Source organism: Myotis davidii, unplaced genomic scaffold (genome assembly GCF_000327345.1).
Source record: "Myotis davidii unplaced genomic scaffold, ASM32734v1 scaffold272, whole genome shotgun sequence".
Lineage (NCBI taxonomy): Eukaryota > Metazoa > Chordata > Mammalia > Chiroptera > Vespertilionidae > Myotis > Myotis davidii.
In genome coordinates this window covers 172,090-195,991 of record NW_006283634.1, presented here as the reverse complement: position 1 = coordinate 195,991, position 23,902 = coordinate 172,090, and the positions used below count along the sequence as shown (strand labels likewise).

The following is a 23,902-nucleotide window of genomic DNA, read 5'->3' as shown; positions in this document are numbered from 1 at the left end:
AGAAAGACAAGTATCACATGATCTCACTCATACAAGAAATCTAATGAGCAAAATAAACTGATGAACAAAATAGAACCAGAAATATGGAAACATGGAACAGACTGATGAATCTCAGAAGGAAGGGGGGAGGGGTGGCGGGAAGAGATTAACCAAAGAATTTATATGCATATATGCATCACCTATGGTCACAGACAATAGGGAGGTGAAGGCCTGGGGCAGGGCAGGAACCAGATGGCGGGGGGCAATGGGTGGGGAGTGGGACATCTGTAATACTCTCAACAGTAAAGATTTTTTTTTTTTAAAGAAAATGTGAAAAGAGGGCCTGAAAAGAGTCTGATAAAAGGAAAAAACAAAGGAAAGAATCCTTCACCTTGTAAAGAAATTAAAATAGAATACTTGTGCAATTTTATGCTCTTCTGTTGCTTAATTCTCCTCTAAATACCCTATTTCAGGTACTATCATCTCCGTTTTCAATCTCTCAGACTCAGACCTAAGAGTAATCAGTACCTCTTCCTTTGTTTACAGTGTCCCCAAATCCTTTTTCTTTCTTATATCTTTCTACTTATCCATTATTTCTCAGTTCTAAAATGCTAACACCTCACTATGTATTTTCTGTTCAAGCATACATTTGCTTTCACCTGCAGTGTTCTAGCATCTCAACCGTGTTGCCATGGGAAAATCTGATCTTCCTAACACACCACTGTCCATCCATTTGGGCAGCTGGAATCAGTACCACCAGCGGGTGGCTTAGAACCACAGAGATTGACTTCTCAAAGCTCTGGGGCTGCCATCTGGGTGGTGGCCCCATGAGGAGGGAGGGCCCTCTCCCTGGTTCCCAGCAGCCCCTGCTCGCTGGAAGCAGCCTCCATGAGGGCACTGGCCCCCCAGCAGGGCAGAGCACTGCCCAAGACTGTCCTCTATGGGGGTTAGAATTTCAATACATGAATTGGGGAGGAGGGCACCAGCATTCTAATCATAGCCATCCCTTGGACCATGCGACTTCTCTGCTCAGGGACTTGAGCATCCCTCCTACTGATTAAATCTTATTAATTACCACACCCCCAACCAGACCCCCCACAGAAGCTGGTCTTCTTTACTTTTTCCAGAGCTATCACCTACCTTTTTTCCCCTGGCACTCGTCCCCGTGGCCTGGTGCAGTTGGGGCATCATCTCTCCTCCATCACTTGCCTCTTCCCTGTTTTCCACCAACATCCACGTGTTATATTGTAAATCAGTGAGCAGAACATAGGACGCCTTAATGAGCCAATTAATTAGGAGTCTTTATTATGCTAGTGGGCCCAGAGGGAGATGTCTCCCAAATTTCTGAGCAAAAACATGGAGGAAGCTCCTATTTATATCTTTCTAGCTCTTTGTCTGCAGACTTTACGAAGAGCTCTACGTTATTTTTGCAGACAGCTTGTAACCTTGAGTACATAATTAACAAACACCTGGCATGAGAGTATGGGAGTAGTACCACCTCCTTACCACAGATAGCCAGTCTGCAAGGTCAGACAGCTAAGTTTTTATCTTCTCCATTATTCAAACAAAAAGTTATTGTACAGAATAATGGTCCATCTAAAAATAACAGAGTGACCTACAGAATAAGGTTCTATCTAAAAATAACCGAGAATTTCAAACGGCAGTTTTAAACAGTTTTCCAAAGGAGGGATCATTATGCTTCACACGCACGATGGGTCCCATCTCAGGGGCTGTCTTTGCAGTTCAGGAGGTGCCACCCTGCACAGCTCCACTGTCCTCTGACTTCTGCTTAATTGTAAATTATAGCAAGGCAAAGGCGAGCTCTTACACTTTATTTGCATCGAAACACAGAACCCAGATATTTTTAAAGGGAGAGAGAATATTGATAGGAATTTATGGATGCAAAATAAACAGGTAATCCACATACAAGAGATGCTGACTTCCTTGCTTGACAAACACATCTCAGGACACTATAGAAGTGCCTCTATCTACACATGGGAGGGTGTTTGAAAGCAGATAATACCAGCAGGTGTGTGCTGGGGCACCCGCCCTCTTAGGGTTGACATCTTCGGGTTCAGGGCTGCCTCAGACACAGCCCTAGAGAAGTCCCCACCGCGGGAGAGAAAGGGCAAGGGGGAGGCCGGCCTGTAAGGCCCTCTGCCTCTGCACCGGGGACTCAGGCTGTGTGCACAGAGAAGAGGCCTGTGAGGACAGAGAGGACCGCCTGCCAGCCCAGGAGGTGTCGGAGGCCAGCCCTTCAGCACCTGATCTAAGAAAATCAATCGCTGCTGCTATACCCCAATAGACCGCGCTGCTGTACCCCGATAGGCTGCACTGCTGTACCCCGATAGGCCGTGCTGCTGTTGACACCCCGTTAGGGCTGCGCTAGCAGGCCAAGGCGCTCAGCTTCGTGAATATGCTGGGAACCCGCTGGTGGGAGAGAAAGGACAGAGGGACAGAAAGGGGTCAAGGGGACGTGGTGGGGATCCAAGCGGCAGCAGTGGGACTGCGGGAGCAGCTGTGAGGGACACAGTGAGTCGAGCCCAAGTGTCCAGGGAGCATCCCAGGTGCGCCACGGCGGCAGACTTCCTGGGGGGATAGCAGTTTGTCACATTGGTAAGCTCCAAGGTCGTTGACCACGCTTCTCCCACCAGATCTTAGTAAATGCATTCTTCTCAAAGGCCCCAGGTCTTACCTCTAGTTCCTGATTCACCCAGACCCAAGGCAAATGCTACCTGGAAGAGAAGGGGCACTTACCTCCTCTGTGCCCAGTGGAGGTAGTAAGTGCATTCAGTGACATCCATGACCCTTAGCCCAAGTCTGGGCTCCCTTTTGAGTCCCAGAGGGCCCAAGATGTGACCCCACCACCCTAATAAGATGTGAGCAGTGCCTGGCTGGTGTGGCTCAGTGGTTGAGCATTGACCTATGAACCAGAAGGTCACTGGCTAGATTTGGGTCAGGGCACATGCACAGGTTGCAGGCTTGACCCCCAGTATGGGCGTGTAGGAGGCAGCCAATCGATGACGCTCTCTCATCGATATTTCTTTCTCTCCTTCTCCCTTCCTCTCTGAAATCAATAAAAATATATTTTAAAAAAAGAAAAGAAAAAAGACATGAGCAGTAAACTGATAACCCTTCCCTTACTGCACCAATTTGGATGCAGTCAATTTCTTTTAAATTAACAAACCCCACAAAATAACAAAATCCCCCAAACTCTTTTATTCAACAAAATATGGAGCACAGCCATCTAATATACTACATTCACTTTATTTCAAACTTTTCTACTAGTTTTGATAACATTTAGAGAGTAAGAATGAAAACAAGGCACTATTGCAGCACATCGAGAAATAACTTTATCCAAAGGGAATTCATGTGAAAGATATACTCAACATCAGTTCATATATTCCTAACTTACACATTTATTGTGAGGTTGACACCAAAAAGGCACAAAAAAGTTCTCGCAGTCACAGCCAGACTTCTTGCTAGGCGTCGTGACTGTCAGCTGCATGCAGGGGAGACGGATGAAGACAGGTCTCCAGGAAACATAGCGGGTGAAGGGGTGTGACCATCGACTCAGTTACTGTGTCTCTAAATGCACTTTGAGAACTAGTGGCACTGGAATAAATGGTGGCACAATGGACAAAGGGAGCACCCTATATAATAAAAGCCTAATATGCAAGTCAACCGAATGGCGGAACAACCGGTCACTATGACGCCCACTGACCACCACGGGGCAGACGCTCAACACAGGAGCTACCCCCAGCCTGCAAGCCCCAGGCCAGCCAAGGCAGGTGCCAACGGGGGCCCCCAAATTACCCCGCTGGTTGCCCCACAGATAGGCCCTGATCGCCAGCCAGGCCTGGGGACTCTACCAGTACATAAATTTCGTGCACCGGGCCTCTAGTTTAATATAAAACAATATTAAGTCACATGCCATAAAGTGACATGTAAAATTGTAAGGACTTTGTAAAGTAATTTAGAAATTGTAACTACTTTTATTCAAAACTGCATAAAGGTATCCATTACCCTAATTTGCTGGAATTACAGCTCTTATGAGAAACAGCATCTAGTGATGAACCTGGTCAAGAATGAATAATAAAAATCTAATTTTAAAAGGAAATATTCTGTTTAAAACCAGAATATGAAATTGTGAGCCCCAGGCAGCTGGCCATGGTGTGAGGAATGTAATCAGCATGGGACCAATGAGCCCTCATGCTGGCGGCCCCAGCGCCCCCTGCAGGTGGTGCTGTCACTGCAGGAGCAACTTAGGGTCTGGGAGTTAAGAGGGGCCACGTGGGTTCAAAAGGAAACGAAACCAGGACCATCTCTGCAGCTTCCAAGCAGACAGAGCTGCAACCAGAACACGGACAGGGCTGCTCCCTGCTGAAGGTCGCATCCTCCTCCATGTCTGAGAGCCGGGGACAGGCGCTGACCTGTCAGCACAGCCCATTCTCCTGAGGACTGTGACCCACACACAGTTTTAACACTGAAGTTAAAGATGATTGTGATCTACGGGCACGTGCGGTCCTGGGCTTCTGATGGGACCATGTTTGCTCAGCAACATGTTCTAAAGGGTAAACATCAGGGGAAAATTCTGTTCTTAAAAAAGCATGTGAAGTCCACTATATCCGAAGGCAGAAGCTAGATTTTTTTTAAGTTACACCAGGTTTTATGCTTAATACAGTACTTGCTGGGCTTAGAACACAGCACATTATATGAGAAGTGTGATTTGATTATCATGAGTTTAAAAATCAAACTAAAAATGTTATTCAAAAAAAAGGAAAAATGTCTAAGTGAATATGTACAAATCAGCGTAAGGGGCCTCAGCAAGCAAGGTCTGACACCGTCCCTCCCGATGCGCAGCGGCCCATCGGCGAGAGGGAGGAGTGCTGGTTTGGTCCCACAGCTCCCAGCAGAGCAGCTCAGCACTTCACCTCCCGGGAAAACGCTCCAACAACGGGGACCCCAGGACAAGCTGCGGCGCACACATGCAGACCCCGGGCTCGCGGACATGGGCGGCGACATGCACAGCTGCTGGCGTGAGGTACAGGCTGTGCCACAGGGACGGTGTGTGGCCGGCCCCTCAGCGCCTGCAGCAGGAGGGCGGGATCGCACCGAGATCAGCCCTGGAGAAGCACTGAACCGTTACAGGAACTTGTCACCGTCACCGAGGTGGGGCTTGTGGCACAGAAACCTGGAATCACACAACCAACAGGCTCCATTCTTCCTACTGGGAACCATTGGAAACGGCAGATCATCCTATGAAAGTACAGTCGCAACAACAAACCACGTTCCTCAGGGAGTGTCTCCTCCAGACAGCCTCACTGCAGCCCCCGGTCAGAAGCAACCACTGAACTGATTGGGTAAAGATTAACTTAGCACTTTTCCTCCAGAAAGTATAAAAAACGCTTGAAGTAGAAAGAACCGTAGAGAACTAGGTTTACAGCATAAATGCCGGGGAACAGGAAGAGCCGTGGCTGGTCATGGTCGGGGGGCAGACCTTCACTTGGTGGTCGCAGGGTTCTTGGGGGGAAGCAGCTTGTACGTGTTGAAGTAGCCCACCACCTGCTGGGGGATCTCGGCCAGGACACACTGGGCCAGCGCCTCCTTGGGAGCCTGGAGAACACAACCAGTGACTTCATGAGCAAACACATTTTCACTGCTCCCCACACTCCCGCTCCCGCCTTTTTTTGTTAATCCTCATCCAAGGTTATCTTCCCCATTGATTTTTAGAGAGTGGAAAGGAGAGAGAGAGAAACATCGATAAGAGAGATATATCAACTGGTTGCCTCCTGCATGCACCCCAACCAGGGCCAGGGATCAAACCTGCAACCCAAGTATGTGCCCTTGACAGAGAATTGAACCCGAGACTCTGGTGCGTGGGCGACACTCTAACCCAGGGGTGGGCAAACTTTTTGACTCGAGGGCCACAATGGGTTCTTAAACTGGACTGGAGGGCTGGAACAAAAGCATGAATGGAGTGTTTGTGTGAACTAATATAAATTCAAAGTAAACATCATTACATAAAAGGGTACGGTCTTGCCGAAACCGGTTTGGCTCAGTGGATAGAGCGTCGGCCTGCGGACTGAAAGGTCCCAGGTTCGATTCCAGTCAAGGGCATGTACCTGGGTTGCAGGCACATCCCCAGTGGGAGATGTGCAGGAGGCAGCTGATCGATGTTTCTCTCTCATCGATGTTTCTAACTCTCTATCTCTCTCCCTTCCTCTCTGTAAAAAATCAATAAAATATATATTTTTTTAAAAAGGGTATGGTCTTTTTTTTTTTTTTAGTTTTATTCATTTCAAACGGGCCAGATTTAGCCCGCGGGCCGTAGTTTGCCCACGGCTGCTCTAACCACTGAGCAACTCTGGCCAGGGCTTCGCTGTCCTTTGATGAAGACAGGGATTCCGCACAGTCCCACCCCTGCGCCAGCACCCAGTCTCAGGGTCAGTCTGAGAGCAGGGGATGAGCTGAGGGTGCTGACCCCACCCACCTCGGCCCGGCTCTTTTCTGGTGCCAGCGTTATGACATGCAATGACTCTTGTCCTCAGCTTCAAATGCTGGTCTTTCATTCACTAACTATTCATTTGTTTGGCTTTTTATTTAGAAGTAATTATAGATTCATAGGAAGTTGTAAAAATAATAGACGTCCCATGTACACTTCACCCAGTTCCCTCCAAAGGTAATGGCTCTGTAACAACAGGACTATCAAACCCAGGACAGTGACACTATCCAGTGCACAGCCTTTTCCGAGTCTCCCGTGTCATGTGCGCTTGTATGTGCGCATGCGCGTGCATGTGTGTGCGTGTGCACGCAGCTCTGTGTGCCGCCATCATCAGGCAGGTCTGTGTGACCACAATCAAGATACACAGCTGCCTCCACCACAAAGACCCCCATGGGCTGCTCCTTAACCGCACACCGGCCAGGTCCTGCCCACACTGCTGGGCGGGGGATGGCACAGCCACTCGGGGAAGTTCCACAGGCTTTTGCCAACTGAACACGCAGCTGCACTTCTGGGTACTTCCCCCGAGACGCATTCACACGAGCCTGTGCGTGATGTTAACAGCGGCCGGTGTGCACCAGGCACAACTGGAAGCAGCTGAAGGTGCCCTCAAACCACGTGCCCGCAGCACGGAGCCCCGCTCGGCGGGAGGGAGCCCCGCTCAGCAGCACAGAGCCCCGCAGCGGCTTGTAGCCTGTGAGAGAATCATCGAGAGAAAAGGCCAGGCCCAAGGGCCACTGCTGTGTAATTCTATTTATGTAAGTTTCAAAATGATAAAATCTAAGAAGTGGAGACAAACTAGTGGCTGCCGGGGTGAGGAGGGATGAAGGTGGGGAGAGGGGGCTGGGACGGGTGCCACTGGGCGGGCCCTGTGGGAGGGACCTTGCTGGTAGCAATGCGCCACTTTATGAGATGTTACCATTGGAGGAAACCGGTAAACAGTCTCCTGAGAGGCTCGGCAAATCAGCCTCCAGCTGGTCAATTCATCGCATAGGTGTGCAGAGACTGGGCCGTCAGGCAGGAAAGGGGAGCCATCCTTGAAGACAGTCACACACCGGTTGAACGACTAGCCACCCACTGCGGAGGCACGCAGGTCCACAGCCTGAAGCAAACCCGCCCACCGGCCAGCACCCACCCAGCCACCTGGTCGGTCGGGCGAGGCGCAGCGGTACTCACGTTCTGGAACTGTCGGAAAGGCACGAACTGCACGATGTCTCTATTGGCCACCTCTCCCGACGGGGAGCGCAGGGCCCCGCTGTCGCTGTCCAGGAACTCCATGGCGCTGAAGTCGGCACCACCCACTCCGACTATGATGATGGACATGGGCAGCTTGGCGGCATTGACGATGGCCTGCCTGGTCTCGTCCAGGTCTGTGATCACGCCGTCGGTGATGATCAGGAGCACAAAATATTGCTGCCAAAGAGAAAGCACGGCCCGTGAGCAGCTGGAGCTCCTGTGACACGGCAGCGCTGACACTTGCAGCTCGAGGACCCCCGCTTCGAGAGCCTGACCTCTGTGCTGACAAGGAATCCACACGGAAACGCTGCACATTCATTACAGGGTGGCAGGGCACGGAACATGCCGGCCTCAGTCCGCGGGAACAAGACGTGGAAATGCCTCTGGGTAAACGCCCAGCAGGCACAGGCATGAACACTTCACTTAACTGAAGTGGTAAAGTCATCCCCGTCAGAGTATTGGCCAAGGGAGCGAGTGTGAACTCCGATAGAGGAGGGAGGACTGTTCATCAACTAAAGAACACGTTACACTGGACATGGTGGGGGGTTCTCTCCGTACTGTTATCTGACAAATCAACGAGTGGAAATGTCACACAAAGCTGTGACTCCATCATTCGGGTCCTTCAAGTCTAGAATGGGCGTCGGATTTGTAACAGCAGCGCAGGTGCTGAGTGTCCACGTGGCCCAGGCCCTGGGCACGTGATGTGAATCCCCCTATTCACTCTTCCCACACTGTGTGCGTCCTCGTCCCGCCTCACCCCGAGAATGCCACGGGGGGGACTGCCCTAGCACCCAGCGGCAGGTCCCGGAGACAAGACTTGTGGGTGGCTGCTCTGTTCTTGCCTGTTTAAGGCTCACTAGTTCAGCAGCAGATGCCGCCCCGACGAGGGCGACGGTGCCCGCACTTAGAGCTCTGCGTTGGCTCCTCGAGGTCACGGCACAGACAGTGGCCCGGAACAGGGCAGGCCCGCACCTCAGTCCCGGCGACCGACACTTACGGAAGCCGTCTGCTGCTGCGTGGCTGCAGCAGCAAACCTGGCCACGTGGTTGATGATGGGGGAGAAGTTCGTCGGTCCATAGAGCTTGATCTGAGGCAGGCAGGCCCGATACGCCTCCACGATGCCCTGGATCCCTGGACAGAAAGAGCAGCGTTGGGAGTTCTCAGGCGCAACGCCACGCCCAGCACTCCCCCGGCCGATGTGATCACACACAAGACAGTACTTCAGACAGCCAGGTCCATACCCAGGACTCCTCTGAGCTACAAGGGCGGGCAAGTTCCACAGCCGTACGCACGTGAAATGGAGTTTATTCTTATGTTAGTACTTACCAATGTGTCATTTTCCGTACCAACAACCATAAACCCATCTCGCCCACCCTGTGCAGCACGCACCTCCACACCACGTCCTCTAAACCTCCCAGCCCAGAACTGTGTGACCCCCCGAGCGAATCACTCACTGTCCACAGGCCTGTGGGGGCGCTTAGCTTTGCTGCTCGGGACGGGACTCTGATGGGAAAGGCTGTGGAAGAGGCTGCGTCATCACTCGACATTTAGAGGTGAGGAGGCAGCGTTGGGAATTCTCAGGGGGGTCAGAGGGGAAGTGCCTGCACCTGTGCCTGTGGCTCTGTGCCACTGGTGCTTCCTGTCTAGGATCTCCTCGCTGACTCAGCAGTTTTCCACCGTGCGCTGCAGGAATTGTTAAGACATGCGGTACCTGACTATTTAGTCAGGGGCGCCAACCCCTTTTGCCTTAGATCAGCAGTTCTCAACCTGTAGGTCGCGACCCCTTTGGGGGTCGAACGACCCTTTCACAGGGGTCGCCTAAGACCATCAGAAAACACATATATAATTACATATTGTTTTGTGATTAGTCACTATGCTTTAATTATGTTTAATTTGTAACAATGAAATTGGGGGTCACCACAACATGAGGAACTGTATGAACGGGTCGCGGCATTAGGAAGGTTGAGAGCCACTGCCTTAGATTGTCAAATAAAAATATGAGAAGAGGTGTCCGGTGTAAATAAATCAAAATCTTCCTCTTTTTTTTTTTTTTGTCAGATCCACAAAAAGTATACTTTTTGGTACGCTGCAGAACTTTCGGAATAGTTTCCAGGTGCCATGAGGAAGGCTGAATGCACGCAGGCGGCTGCAGAGCCACAGCCATGCCCGGGCCAGGGTCGCGCTGCGCGCAGGTCCTGGGGGTTCCTGGGCGCTGGGACTAGCAGGTCTGCTCCCCTCTGCCTCGGGGCAGCACACCTGGCAGCTGTGCACCCCCGAGCCCCAGGTGGAGGAGAAACAGGGCTGAGCCTGGGGACGAGGGCGAGTCACTGAGACCTGAGACCTGATGGCGGCGGCAGCCTGGGACAGCCATTGGCCCCAGACACAGCACCGCTGATGCATGCCAGGGCCCTGCTCCACCTGCCCGGCATTGAGTCAGACACTCGGAAGAGACGGGAATTCTCTAGAAACTCCCACACTTGCTGTGATCATCAAGGAATCAGCCTCAGAGGTGGTCAGTGTAAAACCCAAACCGGTTTCTGGCTTTAAAATGCCCAGAAGACCGGGCCACGGAAGAGAAGCGGGGCGTGGTTTAAGGCTTCAGAGGCCTGGCCGCCCGTAACGGCAGGTCCCCACGCATCCCCGAGACCCTGGGCACTCGGGAAGGAACGGCCTCGTCAGCACGAGAACGAAACGCTCATATGCAGTGTTTTACAGGCAAAGGTGAGCTGTCACCAGCGGTCAGTCCGTCCTTTAGTAACGGCAATCGTACTGGCACAGGCAGCCGCAGGGCCTGCAGGAAATGAGTCCGTAACCACCGCAATGACACCTTCTTCCATTTCTCCCTCTCCGCTGGCTCGCGGTCTGAGGTGTACGAGCCATCCATTACATTTCCTCACCAATACTGCCCGCAGTCCCTGCACGAACACGGAACGGCCAAAAGCCTCCTGTGCCTTCTGGAAACAGCGAGATGTGCGATTTCCGGGCAAGTGCACCCAGTGACTGGGTAGGATCACTGGGAACAGGCTGTCTTTCCCCCATGGCGTCTGCTTTGTCTGAAACCCATGGACCGTCTGTTCCGGACGGAAACCTGGCGCAGAGCAGCCGCACCGCCGGCAGCCCAGAGGGGCTCCTGGTGCTCAGAATGAACGGACTGGAACGAATGCCCACGTCAGCCATCGCACTCAGCTCCCACGACCCTCCCGTCCCATTTCCTCACAAGCATGAGACACATGGCGACAGTGAGAAGGCCAGCCAGGCCCCGACGCGCACACAGGCCCCGCGTCGGTGGGAGACGTGTCAGGAGGAGGCGCCCTGGCAGCCCTCCCAACACCGCCTCCAGGGCTCCTCCCGTGGGGACGAGAGGACGGCTCTGCTGTCGGAACCCACATGCCTGTCGCTGCAGGAAGTCAGCTCACGGTCCACAGTCTGTGCCTCTGCCCACCTCCTTTCCCCTCCACACTGACACCGTTTTGTGGGGACTCGGCACGTGAGGGGGGTTCCCAGGGGGTGGGGGAAGCACCTGGATACGGGACGTCCCAGGGAAGCGTGACCCACACGGTGGCCTCCCGCGGAGGGAATCTGCCAGAGCCGCCCGCACGGCGGAGACCACCCGCGTCCACGCTCCGGTGCGGGCCACCTCCCCGCACAGCGCCCGCTCCGCGAGGGCTTCGGAGGCCCGTGACTGACTGCTCATTTCACAGAGGGTTTATTTTAAAATCAACTTACGCATACGTGAAAGGAACGTGACCCTACTTATTGCCGAGTCTCAAGACAGAGAATTCTTTTGTTCTGTTAAACCCTTTAAGGCAGGAGAGCGTGGCTGGGCTCTTCCCCAGCAGTGATGCCGCTCCTGCCTGAGACAGGGCGAGCGGGTCACAGAGGCTGAGGGGGCGGGGGAGTCCCCCCCACAGGACAGAAGCGGGCCGGGCGGCCGGGCGGCGGTGCGCAGGCGTCCACTCACCTTTGCAGTAGGGGTTGGACGGACTGAAGTTCATGGGGAACTCATGCGACACCTGCGAGGAAAGAGGGCTGGTGAGCGGGTGTCGCTGCCCCGGGAAGCGCAGCATCGGGACGGGTCCCTCTCACCTGCCACTGAGGGGGAATCTGAGCTCCAAACCCAAACGCCGGGAACATCTTATCCCTGAAAGGAAAAGAGAAGATCGTCTTTTTCAACAGAGCTTTATCTTTACTCAAAAAAACCAATGTGAGCTTAGTTTTTTAAATGTTTACATCTTTAAAGAAAGAAAAAGATAAAAGATTACTCATAATTACCGGAGGAAAAATGTTAATATGGCAGTTCTCCTAAATATTTTTATGTGCTTTGAGGAGAAAAATGTCTCTCCACGTATATTTATAAAAATGGAGTTTATATTCGTACTTTTAACATTCGTTTCTACTTACATACTGTATGTTCCATTGAGTAAATATGACAGATCCATAAAGCCCTAAAAACCACAACTCTTTTCACTGTTTATGGCAAACTCATTGGGCAGTCAAACTTGAGCTCAACTGACATGAGGTTACTTACAGTCACATGATATGAATATTCATACACTGGCCACAGAAACGTGGTACAAATGCCACGTAAAAACGCTCATTTCCCATCAGGACATCCTCCTCTGTGGGAACTCATATCGGCTCTGGCACTGAGGACAGAACCTGTGTCACACATGCCAATCCTTTCTCCCTGCTTACAATCTGTCTTTAACTTTGTTTACCGTATCTTTATAGTTTTTAATATTAATTAATGTGAATAAAAATTCTTTCACGATTTCTGCTTCCTCACTGTCAGACTGCCAACAATCCGCACATATTTCTGCGGAACATTCAGGGGTGTGTGACCGAAACATCTAGTCCATCCGGAAATGTTCTGGAGCCGACGGAAGGAGCCGCTGGTCCCATAGGGGTGCCCTCAGCCCGAGCCCCAAGGCTCCACCTGCTCCTTGGCCAGGCGGTGGGAACAGAAGCCACCTGCACTGGGAGGGCCGCACACACCCCGGTGCCCTCCGCATCCGCTGCCAACGCTGCCCGGCCCAGGGGGCGCTGCCCGGCCCAGGGGGGACACTGCCCGGATCAGGGGGGTGCTGCCCGGATCAGGGGGACACTGCCCGGATCAGGGGGGCGCTGCCCGGATCAGGGGGACACTGCCCAGATCAGGGGGGCGCTGCCCGGATCAGGGGGGTGCTGCCCAGATCAGGGGGGCGCTGTGGGTTGAGGCAGGCAGAGCTGCCTGTCTGTCTGAGACACGTGCCCCCCACAAGCACCACAGGGAGCAGACCTCCACTTGGCCCACACCCCTGTGTTGGGGGTCCGTTTCTCAGTTCTGTCTGGAATGAATACAGACGGGCCTCACTGAGCTCAGTCCCGCCTGTGAGCACCTCTGCCCCAGACTGAGCTCACACACCGGCTGTGTCAGGCTCCTGCTCTGCTCCGGTCACGCTCTCCTCCGGTCATAGCGCCCGGGCCTGTGGACGCCCCACTACCGCTGGACCCACTCCCCGGGGAGCGCCTTCCTCTGGAAAACCCCTCGGCTATTGAGTCACTTTTCCTTCTGGAAAACTTTAAGATTATTTTGTCAGGATTCTGTTGAATTTTTTATTAAAAGCAATTAATTTAGGAAGATATTTTTATATCTTACATCATTATGACATCTGTCTATCTAGAATCCTGGCATATTTTTCCATTTAAATAAATTCCCTATTTATCCCTCAGTACAATTTTGTAGTTTTCCCTCAGGACCGAGCCTAGACCTTAAGTTCATTCTCACTCTTTATTGCATTCTGAATGCGGTCTTTTATCCACAACTTCTTGAGTCAGCTATTGCTGGTCAGTGAGAAATCGCTGATCTTTATTTTATGTTGTATCTAACCACTTCCTGAGGTCTCCCTCCCTCCTGTGGACACGCAGGTGTGAACGCATCCTCCAGGTCTGCAGGAGGGGCCAGGGGCCAGAGGGGCCAGAGGGACCAGGGGACGGGGGGCAGGGGGACAGAGGGACCTAGGGACAGAGGGACCAGGGGACGGAGCAACCTGGGGACGGAGGAACCAGGTGATAGAAGGACCAGGGGACAGAGGGGCCAGGGGACGGAGGGACCTGGGGCTGGAGGGACCAGGGGACGGAGGGACCAGGGGATGGAGGGACCTGAGGACAGAGGGGACAGGGGATAGAACGGGGCAGGGGATGGAGTGACCTGGAGATGGAGGGACCAGGGGACGGAGGGACCTGGGGACGGAGGGACCTGGGGCTGGAGGGACCTGAGGACAGAGGGGACAGGGGATGGAGGGACCTGGAGATGGAGGAACCAGGGGACGGAGGGACCTGGAGATGGAGGAACCAGGGGACGGAGGGACCTGGGGCTGAAGGGACCTGAGGACAGAGGGGACAGGGGATGGAGGGACCTGGAGATGGAGGAACCAGGGGACGGAGGGACCAGGGGACAGAGGGACCTGGGGACGGAGGGACCTGGGGACGGAGGGACCTGGGGACGGAGGAACCAGGGGACGGAGGGACCTGGGGACGGAGGAACCAGGGGCTGGAGGGACCTGAGGACAGAAGGACAGGGGATGGAGGTGCCGAGAGTGGCCTCTGTGAGGCACGCTGCCCGTTCCACCCTGTGCTCTGAGCCAACTCTGGGAGTTAACGCTCCCTAAAAAGGCACCGTCAATGCAGACTTCCCACTGTAACACCAGTTTCAGAGTCACCATATAGCTTTTAATGTTTTTTCTGAATTTGTGGCTATAATCTTGGTCGCGTTACTAATATCCTAGCGGTGTTCCTCCTCCACGGGGGCAGTGCTGCCCAAGCTCCGCCTGGGTTTGCTGAACTCCCAGAGAACCACCCCGTCCTTCAGCTCAGGACCCGCGCGGCTTTGCCAGGACTTCCCGAGCGCCTGTGTCAGGGGAAGGGGCCCGCCTGCCTCCGCTCAGTGCAGAGCTCCCCGAGAGGGCCCGGCCCGGGGCAGCCCCTCCGTCCCTGCAGAGGCCCCATCAGATGAACATCCTGTCGAAAGTGCCTTCGCGCGTCCACGTGGCACAGCTGGACCCACTATCACTGCGGTGTCTACTTCCCCTTCCTGATCTTCAGTTTCATTCCACCGCAAAGCCAGTCATTTACGTGCAGTTCTTGTTGGAAAATAAAAGCGGGTAAAGCCCTGCCCAGGCTCAGCCCCTCTACCTCGATGGGCCGATGGGCCGCAGTCTCCGCTCCGACCCCAGAACCGCCTAAGACACCTCCTCCCCACAGGTGAGTCCTCCCTTACTGCCCTCGGCCGCCCTGCTAAGCTCTCACTCTGTGCCGGGCCCATTAGGACTTGTGACTGACGTCAGTTTACGTCCAGCTATTCTCAGTGGAGACGCTCTGATGCTCTGTCAGTCACAGGTCCCGGTTACATTTCCCCTTGGGACTGTGTAAAAAGTGTTCTACACGCACTCTTTTACTGTTGCTACGGGGTCTGCCGTAGCCACCTTTGCTTCCGGTTTGCTTGCATTTGCCTGAAAGAGCCAGCTCCATAAACACCATGATGGGTTAATAAGAGCTCCATCAACAAGTGAGAGCTTTACTGTCACGGAGCAGGTGACATTTTATACCGGCCCTAACAGAGCGAGTGCACGTTTTCCCCTGTTGCTTAGCAAACCTCCAGAAGGACCTATTTAAATCCACCCATTGAGAATTTGTTCAAAATCTTTTACAGCAATTGGGTCACGTTATCCGTGGACACTTGTTCAAAGTCACGTTAAGACGACTTTACGGTTGCCCAGGGACAGCCGTGTTAGAACCAGTGTCTGCGTGTTGGAGGCTGTGCCGCCTGGACTTCAGCCCCTCCGACGCCTTTCCCCGAGTAGCCCCCAGAATCCGGGGCTGCCACAGCCGGTGGCTCTCAACAAGCACCTGCAGAGCGGGGTCAGAGGTCAAAGTCAACACTGACACTGCCCCAAGGAGAAAGACAAGGCCAGACGAGACATTTCAGCAGCCTGTCCCGCACGATCAGAGAACACGCAGGAGACACATGCCTCCGGGGTGAGGACACGGCGATACTCACGCGTCGTAGTCTTGAACGACCACCCCCACGGACCAGATGGCAGTCAGGTACTCGTTCACACCGTTGGGGCTGATGTAATGAAGGGAGTCGGGGGACCGCGGGTCCCCATTAGAGCCGGTGAAGTCCACCCCCACCTGCAGGTGACAATCAAGAAGCAGGGCGTCTGCGCTGGTGCGGGGAGGGCGGCAGAAGACAGGTCCTCGCCCACAGCCCACCCCCCGTCCTCTCAAACACCCGGGACCACAGGCGTGGCCCGCCGGTCACCCAGGCCCAGCCCAAACAGCCTGCGCTCTGTCTGCCAGACACTTAAACGTGAATCACTGCCAAGCGTGTCAAACGAGGCATGTGGCCCGCCGGCCGCTAGTCTGACATGCTGGCACTACACTAGGATTGCCCGGGGGCTGCACCAGGACTGTAGATACAGGCCTTGCTTTCTACGTTGGCCTGACTGGCGCTTTCTACTGCTGGAGCTGCTATGGTGTAACCAGCTTTGGATCGTCTGCTCTCTGGGAGAAGGGGCAGACCTACTGACAGGACAGCTTTGCATACCCAGAGCGCTGGGTCAGACCACACAGGCATGCACTTTGCCGGGTCAGCTCTGCAGAGGAGCAAGGCACTGCCAAGGGGAAGTGGAGCTCCCAGTTACTCACGGTGAAGTTCAGCTGGCATCCGCCCATGATGTAGTCCAGGAAGGTGCACTCCACCGTGACCTGAAAGCAGAGGCACGCATGTGATCCCCACACCAACAGGGAGAGAGGAATTCCGCAGCCCCGTGCACACGTGTGTGACCCCCACACCTACAGGGAGCGGGGGATTCCAGCTACCCCCGTGCACGTGTGTGTGACTCCCACACCACAGGGAGCAGGGTGTGAGCACTACCCCCGTATATGACCCCTACACCACAGGGAGCAGGGTGTGAGCACTGCCCCCATGCACACATGTGTGACCCCCACACCGACAGGGAACAGGGTGTGAGCACTGCCCCCATGCCCACGTGTGTGACCCCCACACCGACAGGGAGCGGGGTGTGAGCACTGCCCCCGTGCCCACGTGTGTGACCCCCACACCGACAGGGAGCGGGGTGTGAGCACTGCCCCCGTGCCCACGGGTGTGACCCCCACACCGACAGGGAGCGGGGTGTGAGCACTGCCCCCGTGCCCACGGGTGTGACCCCCACACCGACAGGGAGCGGGGTGTGAGCACTGCCCCCGTGCCCACGGGTGTGACCCCCACACCGACAGGGAGCGGGGTGTGAGCACTGCCCCCGTGCCCACGGGTGTGACCCCCACACCGACAGGGAGCGGGGTGTGACCCCACACCGACAGGGAGCGGGGGATTCCAGCTGCCCCTGTGCACGCGTGTGTGACCCCCACACCAACACGGAGCGGGGTGTGAGCACTGCCCCCGTGCACGCGTGTGTGACCCCCACACCGACAGGGAGCGGGGTGTGAGCACTGCCCTCATGCCCACGTGTGTGATCCCCACACCGACAGGGAGCGGGGTGTGAGCACTGCCCCCATGCCCACGTGTGTGACCCCCACACCGACAGGGAGCAGGGTGTGAGCACTGCCCCCGTGCACACGTGTGTGATCCCCACACCGACGGAGCGGGGGATTCCAGCTGCCCCTGTGCACGCGTGTGTGACCCCCACACCGACAGGGAGCGGGGTGTGAGCACTGCCCCGTGCCCACGTGGGTGATCCCCACACCGACAGGGAGCGGGGTGTGAGCACTGCCCCGTGCCCACGTGGGTGATCCCCACACCGACAGGGAGCGGGGTGTGAGCACTGCCCCGTGCCCACGTGGGTGATCCCCACACCGACAGGGAGCGGGGTGTGAGCACTGCCCCGTGCCCACGTGGGTGATCCCCACACCGACAGGGAGCGGGGTGTGAGCACTGCCCCGTGCCCACGTGGGTGATCCCCACACCGACAGGGAGCGGGGTGTGAGCACTGCCCCGTGCCCACGTGGGTGATCCCCACACCGACAGGGAGCGGGGTGTGAGCACTGCCCCGTGCCCACGTGGGTGATCCCCACACCGACAGGGAGCGGGGTGTGAGCACTGCCCCGTGCCCACGTGGGTGATCCCCACACCGACAGGGAGCGGGGTGTGAGCACTGCCCCGTGCCCACGTGGGTGATCCCCACACCGACAGGGAGCGGGGTGTGAGCACTGCCCCGTGCCCACGTGGGTGATCCCCACACCGACAGGGAGCGGGGTGTGAGCACTGCCCCGTGCCCACGTGGGTGATCCCCACACCGACAGGGAGCGGGGTGTGAGCACTGCCCCGTGCCCACGTGGGTGATCCCCACACCGACAGGGAGCGGGGTGTGAGCACTGCCCCCGTGCCCACGTGGGTGATCCCCACACCGACAGGGAGCGGGGTGTGAGCACTGCCCCGTGCCCACGTGTGTGATCCCCACACCGACAGGGAGCGGGGTGTGAGCACTGCCCCGTGCCCACGTGGGTGATCCCCACACCGACAGGGAGCGGGGTGTGAGCACTGCCCGAGAGGCGGTCAGGTCACGGACCTCACACTGCTTCACGCTGACGACGCCGGAGTTCTTGTAGCCTTTCTTCTTCTGTCTCTTCTTCTCGTTGATGCACTCAAACTCCACCTGTGGGGGAAAGTGCGTGTCACCAGTGCGTCAGAAAGCCCAGTGGACTGTAAATGACGACTTCCTCCTGGAATCAAACCCCCGCTGACGGCGATCTACTGCCAGCACCACTCCGAGGCGATGACGTAACAACTAGGTAACTCAAACACTCATCACTGACATTGCTAAAAGTATACCTTTTGCCCTAACCGGTTTGGCTCAGAGGATAGAGCATCGGCCTGAGGACTCAAGGGTCCCGGGTTCGATTCCGGTCAAGGGCATGTACCTTGGTTGCAGTCACATCCCTGGGGGGTGGGGGGGGTGCAGGAGGCAGCTGATCGATATTTCTCTCTCATCAATGTTTCTAACTCTCTATCCCTTTCCCTTCCTCTCTGTAAAAATCAATAAAATATATTTACAAAATAAAAAAATAAGTGTACCTTTTAAAATAGCTCGTAAGTATAAATTTCTTGGCAAATTCTCTAAGCAATAATCTTTCTTCTTTACAACAAAGGAAGTAAATATAACTCCCAGTCTTTACCCTCGGAGAGAACAAAAATATGCTGCTTCAAAAGAAGAAAAAACCTACCATCAGAACAGAGAGGTGAAGCCCCACCCTGTGTGAAACACAGCACCCCTTCTACTGGGAACGTGTTGGAAACGGGCCCAACGCGCCTCAGGGCACTGCCTCCCCCTCCCCGCCGGTCCCCCTGCCCAGCCCCGCCCTCCTCTCCGTGATGTCAGTTGCCGCCTGGTCCTCTCCGATCTGCACCCACACAAAACTGCCCTACATACTTCGTAGTGCTCTCTTGCTTCATTCATTCTTTTTTTCACAGCGAAGGAGTAACGACCTCTAAGTGACACCTTCGCTTCTCACTGCTGCTCCTAACGCTACAGCACAGGGACTCGGTGCATCTGACCAGCCAGCTCTCTAGCTCTTACAAAGTGACTGTGCTCACCAGTCGTTACGGATTTTCTAAGAACCAAGCGTGAAGAGATACAGTTGACAAATGAAGTAAAGGAAAACCCTGCTAACCTTCTGAGGGCTCCGGGTCCTGCCCGAGTGTCCATCACCATCGTGAACACTCGTTCCTGAGCGTTTCAGATGCAGAAGGCTCTACATCAACTCTCACGGCAAAGGCCGCACCCCTGGCATCCTCGTGCCGCCAGGCACCAAAAGCAGCCGACAAGACGGCCCTGCCTCTGATGAGCAGGACTGAGCAGGCCTAGTCCGGGAATGGGAAGCCTGGTCCATCACCAGTCAGGGCTCAGGGAAACTGCAGGAGGCGTACAGGGCACCCAGGGCACCATCACCCACCGTCTTCTACAAGCAGGCACGCACTGCTCTGGACACAGAGCGGAAACCACGAACCACCACCAGCCTTCGCGCTGAGCCGGCGGCTGTATTTCCAGTGGTCAGGTTCCTATGTCTTCCGTTAGCTCTGCCTCAGAAAACCATCTTAACGTAGAATATCTACCTTTGCCACTGAATTCTGCTGCTGCTTTAATCCAAAGCCTGTCAGCTCAACACCAAGTCAGCATTTGCATTTAAACCGCAGAGGGTTGGAGAGCCTCCTCCATCCCACAGCGCCTCCGTTGGCTGCGAGGAGGCACTGTGACCAGGAGCGGGGCACACAGGGCCCACCGGGCCCCCGGAAACTCCAGCCCCTCTTGTTTGTTTAAAACCCAATTAGTTAAACCAAACGGCCCCTCGGTTTCATGTATTCATTAGCTACAATTCCCTAATTGAAGTCCCATCCCCACGCTTCGTCCCTCCCCTGGGTGAGGCCACCAGGAAGGACAGACGGGGCAGTAAGAGCGCACAGTTCAACCAGGCGTCGGCCCTGCTGTGGGCACTGAGTACTGTGACCAAGGACATGCCACACGCTCAGAACAAAGGGTTTCCATCAAACCACGGATGCTGCCTGTAGCCAAGAAGACCAAGCCTCTGAGTGTCCATGTACACTCACACCGCAAGCCTGGATCCCGGGCCATTACTCACCACCTGCTCACCGAGCACCTGCAGCCAGGAGCGAGCCCTGGTCTGTGTGCTGTGCCAAGGGCGAACCCAGACAAGAGCACGACTCACGGGGGAGCTCCGGGAGGCCTCCTTCAGCTGCGTCATGGTGGCCTGGAATGTCCCGATGAGGTCGTGGGAGCCGTCGCTGTCATAGTCGTAGCACTCCACCTAGAATCAGCAGACAGAGGTCAGCCGGCGGACTGTGACCCAGGGCTGCTGCACCGCGGCCTGACCCGGAGTGCCCTTGCATTCCAGGAAGTGCAGTGTTCAGGCGCAGCTCCCTGATAGGTAGCTCCTGGACAGGCAGGAACTGCTTCCTGGCGGGAGTCGCTGGCCCCTCCGAACCCTCGCCACCGCAGACGGCTCCTGGCCGGAGCCCGGGCAGACAGGTGAACACAGACGGTTCAGCCTCCACTGAGCCGCTTCCGTTCCCCACCGGGCCCTGGCCGGCGCCTTGGCCACTTCAGCTGTAACCACAGCGGCGGCTGAAGGCTGTTGGGAGGAAGGAGGGGCCGGTGTCTGTGCAATGATTAGATGATGTAGTTACGGACACGGCGAGTGCCCTGCCACCGGGCGAGGCCTGCGCCAGCGTCAGACACGAAGCCGGAGCGCGGGGCTCTAAGGACCGCAGCTCCGATGAGGAGGAGCCTTCCGGGGGAAGCGCTGGGCCCCGTGAGGTCCCTGTCCCATGCGGGCAGGTCGGCTCGCTCCGTGCTAGCTGTCTCCCGGCCGAGGGCAGAGCTGAGCTGGTCCACGCAGCTCGGTGCCAGGACGGAGGAGCGGAGGACAGAGTCACCAGAGCGCCTGGCCACGCACTGCAGCAAGACTGAGGGGTGAGCCCCAACGAAGCACCGTCTTCTCCAGCTCTGTCCCTGCAAAGCAGCCTCTCGTTCTGCAAACGCGTGTGCTGCACCCAGTGGCTCCCAGGCTGGTGAGCAGGCGGAGGGTTAAACGCCTCTGGACGGACAACAATGTCGTGTGTGGCGCTGAAGTTAAAGGAGCTGTGACTGAGGCCCCGCCGCCGTGCCACCTGCTGCCACCCCCGCAGCCCATCACAGGTGCACGGTGCCCACGGCGCTGCCCGCTCCCTTCTCTTCAGGAGCTGGCATCTCCCCCACAGAGGCACTGCTCCTTCTCGGCTCCAGGAGTGAGTCCGGCGCGAGGAGAACAGGAAGTCTGCGTCCCTTACTTTATTCCCATTTTACCCAGGAAGACGAAGCGCTGATCAACTAATAAACACAAACAAGGTCCAGAACCGCAGTTCCCAGGGACATCAGGGTGTCCACTGGTGGGAGCTCTTTGCTCGCAGACGAGCCAGACAGCTCGACTCCTGCCCTGTACATGTGACACGCAGTTTAAACCCCAAACCCTCTGTGGGACTCTCAAGTGTCAGGGGGAAGAAAATGAATGATCTTAATCATTGTTTTCTAGTTGGACTAAAATTAACATGAAGTTAAAAACAATCTTAACAATTTAGTAATTTCATTTAGTTTTGTTTTTCTATTACGAACAGAACTTTACATTTTAGATTTGCATTCAGGAAACTACAATTTATACCTACGGCAAAATCAAGCTTTGATAATGCCAAGATTTCATTTAAACAGAGCTTATAAAGAGCGAATGTTTAGTCTGCCTGAAACTTCAGGGAATGTAAGAACAGCTTCCAACTGTCATTTCTGGTAACTAACTACATTGCCCCATTGCAGGCAAATGTTTGGTGCTAAAGAAAAACATGACATTTATAATGCTGCCATGGGTTCAGATACAGTTTGGGGAATATGATATAATGACTGTGTCATTTAATGTCTCAAGAATTCAAAAACTAGGACTATGGTCCACTTTAAACAACAGTATCAGTGGTGCTTGTGGAAATGAAACATGCATACATACACCCGTGCACATGTATACGTGTGAGTGCACACGCCACACACCCATGCACATACATGCACATGAGCGCACATGTGTGCATGTGAGAGCACACACTCGCATGTGAGAACACATGTGTGCATGTGAACACCCAAACCTGTGCACGTGTATGTGTGTGCACATGTATGCGTGTGAGAGCACACACTCGTATGTGAGAGCATACACTCGTATGTGAGAGCACACATGTGTCTGTGAGCGCACACATGTGTGTGAGAACACACACGTGCACAAGTATGCATGTGAGAATACACACCACACCACAGCACATCCACTAGGCATTTCCGGGTGAGGCAGGGCCGCATGCACGGCCATTTTCCATTCGCTGGATGTTATGGAAAAGATAATCCATGCTGGAGGGACCACACCGCACACCCACACTGCGGCAGAGGAGCTGCTGCCGCCAGCTCCACCCTCTGCTGACTCCTCCCACACCTCTGAGCAATGCCAAACCCCAGGAGAAGCACAGATGCACGGCTTTCTGATGTCACAGAGAAACACAGACGATGTGGCAGAGCACGTCTGTGCCATTAAAACAAACTTTTAAGAATGGAAGGCATTCATCAGGGTGAGCTCAGAAAATCAGTTTACTTACAACAATAAAAGTGCCCTGTGCGCAAGCCACTGTGTGCAGGAAGTTTAAAAACATGGTTTTATTGTTAACATATTACTACACACAAACAGCCAAGCACAAGCCACTGTGTGCAGGATAAGTTTTAAAACGTTGTTTCATTGTTAACTATTATTACACACAATTAAGTAGTTTTGATTTAGGCATGTTTTTTACAGCCTCTCTTGCTTCTCAGATCGAATGAAGCTTCAAATTACTACTTTTAGTGTGAAAAGCAAAAGCTCTAGATTTAGTATAACACTGAAAAGTTACAGGCGTTTGTATGTGCTTTCCGGAGGGTCTATGCCAGGGAGCAAGGTCTTATATGTTCTCAAAAGTTATTTTTAAAGCTTCTTTTCTACTATTCATTTTGTTCTGTACTTGCCTCAGTAGTATGTGGATTATTGTGAGCTAAAGACGACTGAGACCTGGGGCTCAAGAGAGACTTCCGCTCCCCCTTAACTGTCTAGACCAGCCGTGGGCAAACTACGGCCCGCAGGCCGGATCCGGCCCGTTTGAAATGAATAAAACTAAAAAAAAAAAAAGACCGTACCCTTTTATGTAATGATGTTTACTTTGAATTTATATTAGTTCACACAAACACTCCATCCATGCTTTTGTTCCGGCCCTCCGGTCCAGTTTAAGAACCCATTGTGGCCCTCGAGTCAAAAAGTTTGCCCACCCCTGGTCTAGACTCTAGAAGAATTTAAATTAGGAGCCTGACCCACGATGAGAGTCATCACCGGAAGTCAGAGTCCCTGTCCGTTTCGCAGGGCAGACTAACCTCTCCCCGCGCGCTCCGTGCAATGCCTCTGAAGCCCCCAGGGGCCGCAGGCTTGCTGTCCTGCTCAGAGTGTCTTCTAGACCTGGGTTCCCTCTGCGGCTCTGACTCTGATGCAGGGGGCACTCCCCCAGTTAGTACGTAATTAAGTCTGGCCAGTTCCTCTTGCTAATTTGTCTTGTGTCTATTTGAGTGTTAGACCAGGAGGAAGACCCTG

General features: G+C 54.6%; 1 protein-coding gene across 1 annotated transcript in view; it reads right to left on the bottom strand.

Moving 5' to 3' along the window:
• Positions 1-5,207: 5,207 nt before the first annotated feature.
• Positions 5,208-23,902, bottom strand: part of CPNE3 (copine 3) — a 28,170-nt gene continuing 9,475 nt past the window's right edge. Inside the window, exons 8-16 of the mRNA XM_006753845.2 lie at positions 20,441-20,539; positions 18,286-18,372; positions 16,406-16,465; positions 15,756-15,889; positions 11,804-11,858; positions 11,679-11,730; positions 8,715-8,848; positions 7,658-7,894; positions 5,208-5,595 (exon numbers count right to left, since the gene is read on the bottom strand). Coding sequence (XP_006753908.1) covers positions 5,482-5,595; positions 7,658-7,894; positions 8,715-8,848; positions 11,679-11,730; positions 11,804-11,858; positions 15,756-15,889; positions 16,406-16,465; positions 18,286-18,372; positions 20,441-20,539 — 972 coding nt within the window. The 3' untranslated portion in view covers positions 5,208-5,481. The remainder of the gene's footprint in view (positions 5,596-7,657; positions 7,895-8,714; positions 8,849-11,678; positions 11,731-11,803; positions 11,859-15,755; positions 15,890-16,405; positions 16,466-18,285; positions 18,373-20,440; positions 20,540-23,902) is intronic.